The following is a 2,500-nucleotide window of genomic DNA, read 5'->3' on the forward strand; positions in this document are numbered from 1 at the left end:
CGTACAGTTCGTACATCTCTGGGGGCGTGGCCGCGCTGATCAGGTACATCCCTCGCTCCTGATTGGCTATATCTCTGACGATCAGGTTAGTCAAAGAGACGACCGGAGACTTGTCCTGACACAGAACCACAGACAGAGGGAGCCTTAGCATCAGGTGTGAACAGGTTTGAACAGGAGTGAACAGGTGTGAACAGGAGTGAACAGGAGTGAACAGGTGTGAACAGGAGTGAACAGGAGTGAACAGGAGTGAACAGGTGTGAATAGGAGTGAACAGGAGTGAACAGGAGTGAACAGGAGTGAACAGGTGTGAATAGGACTGAACAGGTGTGAATAGGACTGAACAGGTGTGAACAGGTGTGAACAGGACTGAACAGGTGTGAACAGGACTGGACAGGTGTGAACAGGAGTGAACAGGAGTGAACAGGTGTGAACAGGACTGAACAGGTGTGAACAGGTGTGAACAGGAGTGAACAGGTGTGAACAGGACTGGACAGGTGTGAACAGGAGTGAACAGGTGTGAACAGGACTGAACAGGTGTGAACAGGTGTGAACAGGACAGGTGTGAACAGGACTGAACAGGTGTGAACAGGTGTGAACAGGACTGAACAGGTGTGAACAGGACTGAACAGGTGTGAACAGGTGTGAACAGGACTGAACAGGACTGAACAGGTGTGAACAGGACTGAACAGGACTGAACAGGTGTGAACAGGTGTGAACAGGACTGAACAGGACTGAACAGGACTGAACAGGTGTGAACAGGTGTGAACAGGACTGAACAGGTGTGAACAGGACTGAACAGGACTGAACAGGTGTGAACAGGACTTACCAGTGATGCAAATGTGAACTTTTGATCCTTCTCTTGAAGAAAAACCAGGATATCTGACATCAGCAGGACCTGAACATCTGGACAACAGGTGTGAACAGGTGTGAACAGGTGTGAACAGGTGTGAAAAGGTGTGAACAGGTGAATCAGTGACTGTGTGAGCAGATAATAAGGTGAGACCTTTCATCCTGGAGCCCTGGACCTTCCAGAGCAGCGCCCCCTCATGGAGGAGCCTCCTCCGCAGCAGTTCTCCTCCTCTAAAGACTTCTCCACCTCGAACCTCGGCCTGAGCCCGAGGGTCCAGACGAGCCTGGACCTCCTGAAGTCTTCTGGTCTGGTCCAGCTCCAGAACCTCCTGATCCACGGAGCTTATCAGCTCCTTCAGGAGCTGCAGGGCTCGACTGAGGGTCTGAAACTCCTCCCCCACAGTGTCTGAGGGCAGAGGTCAGCAGAGGTCAAACTAGAGGTCAGCAGAGGTTACATCAGAGGTCAAAGGTCATCAGAGAGAGATTACCTCTGGTGTAGTCCAGGATCCGTTGGATGAGGACGGGATACTTTGTGATCCGCTGCGTCACCAGCAGGATACATTCCTGGACGCCATGACGACGCAGCAGAGGTCCACGACAGACGCGCTGCACACAAGAACCTCAGGTTAACCCTGAACTTAACCCTGAACTTAACCCTTAACCCTGAACTTAACCCTTAACCCTAAACTTAACCCTGAACTGAAAGCAGAGTTTAAAACAGTTAAATCTGAGTTTACACAAAACTACGAGGCCATGATCAGCCCAGGTTAGAGACTAGACGAACAGACCCTGATCTATGAGGTCCTGATCTATGAGGTCCTGGTCCTGGTCCTGGTCCAGGTCCAGGTCCAGGTCCAGGTCCAGGTCCTGGTTCTGATGCTTACCCTGATGAACTGCTGCAGTCTTCGGTCACGAGCCAAAACCTCTTTGTAGAGTTTGACAGCTTTTGGATGACGACTGCAGAACTGAGAGTAGAGTTTCTTCATGTCCTCTGCACACTGACCTGAAAACTACACACACACACACACACACACTGTGGTCAGAGGAACATCTGGTGAAGGCCTCAGTGTGTGACCTTTGACCCCTTTAAGGTCATACCTGTCTGAGCAGCAAGTCTCCAACTCTGTGGACGGTGAAGTTGGTGGGACTCCCGTCCACCAGCCCCTCCTTCCTGAGGAGCAGCAGCTGAGACAGGAAGTTAGCGTGAAGCTCCAGCATCTGGTCCAGACAGGGGAAGATGCTGTGGACCACACCCGCCTCCAGCAGCACCTCCTCCTGCATCCCCCTCCTGTACACGCCCTCCATGATCCGCAGGGTCCTCACGTGGTGGAACTCCGTCTGGATGAGCTCTGAGACACAGATCGCACTCCGTCGTCATGGTAACGCACGGCGACATCACACTGTGCTCATACTGTATACGTGGTGTCGGTGGGCGTGGCCACACAGTGTGAGTGGGCGTGGCCACGACCTTACCGTAGATGACGTCCTGTCGTCGGATCACGTCTTTGTGAAGCGTCTGCAGGAACTTTGGCTCCACAGCGAGACTCCAGCTGTCCACCTGAACACAGCTGCCTTCAACCTGCAGCTGCTCCAGCAGGGGGCTCCACCACCACTCACCTACACACACACACATGACCGTCATGTTGGTACA

The 2,500-nt window shown here is 52.8% G+C and overlaps 1 protein-coding gene across 2 annotated transcripts in view; it reads right to left on the minus strand.

Moving 5' to 3' along the window:
• arhgef2b (rho/rac guanine nucleotide exchange factor (GEF) 2b) overlaps positions 1-2,500 on the minus strand; it is a 12,364-nt gene that overhangs the window by 3,769 nt on the left and 6,095 nt on the right. For both annotated transcript variants that reach the window (XM_083904425.1, XM_083904426.1), the window contains 7 exons: positions 2,323-2,466; positions 1,948-2,198; positions 1,734-1,859; positions 1,338-1,455; positions 1,004-1,255; positions 827-903; positions 1-115 (listed from right to left, as the gene is read on the minus strand). The exon at positions 1-115 is cut by the window's left edge and continues 58 nt beyond it. In XM_083904425.1, coding sequence (XP_083760551.1) covers positions 1-115; positions 827-903; positions 1,004-1,255; positions 1,338-1,455; positions 1,734-1,859; positions 1,948-2,198; positions 2,323-2,466 — 1,083 coding nt within the window. The remainder of the gene's footprint in view (positions 116-826; positions 904-1,003; positions 1,256-1,337; positions 1,456-1,733; positions 1,860-1,947; positions 2,199-2,322; positions 2,467-2,500) is intronic.

The sequence above is a fragment of the Microchirus variegatus genome, assembly GCF_963457635.1.
Source record: "Microchirus variegatus genome assembly, chromosome: 2".
Lineage (NCBI taxonomy): Eukaryota > Metazoa > Chordata > Actinopteri > Pleuronectiformes > Soleidae > Microchirus > Microchirus variegatus.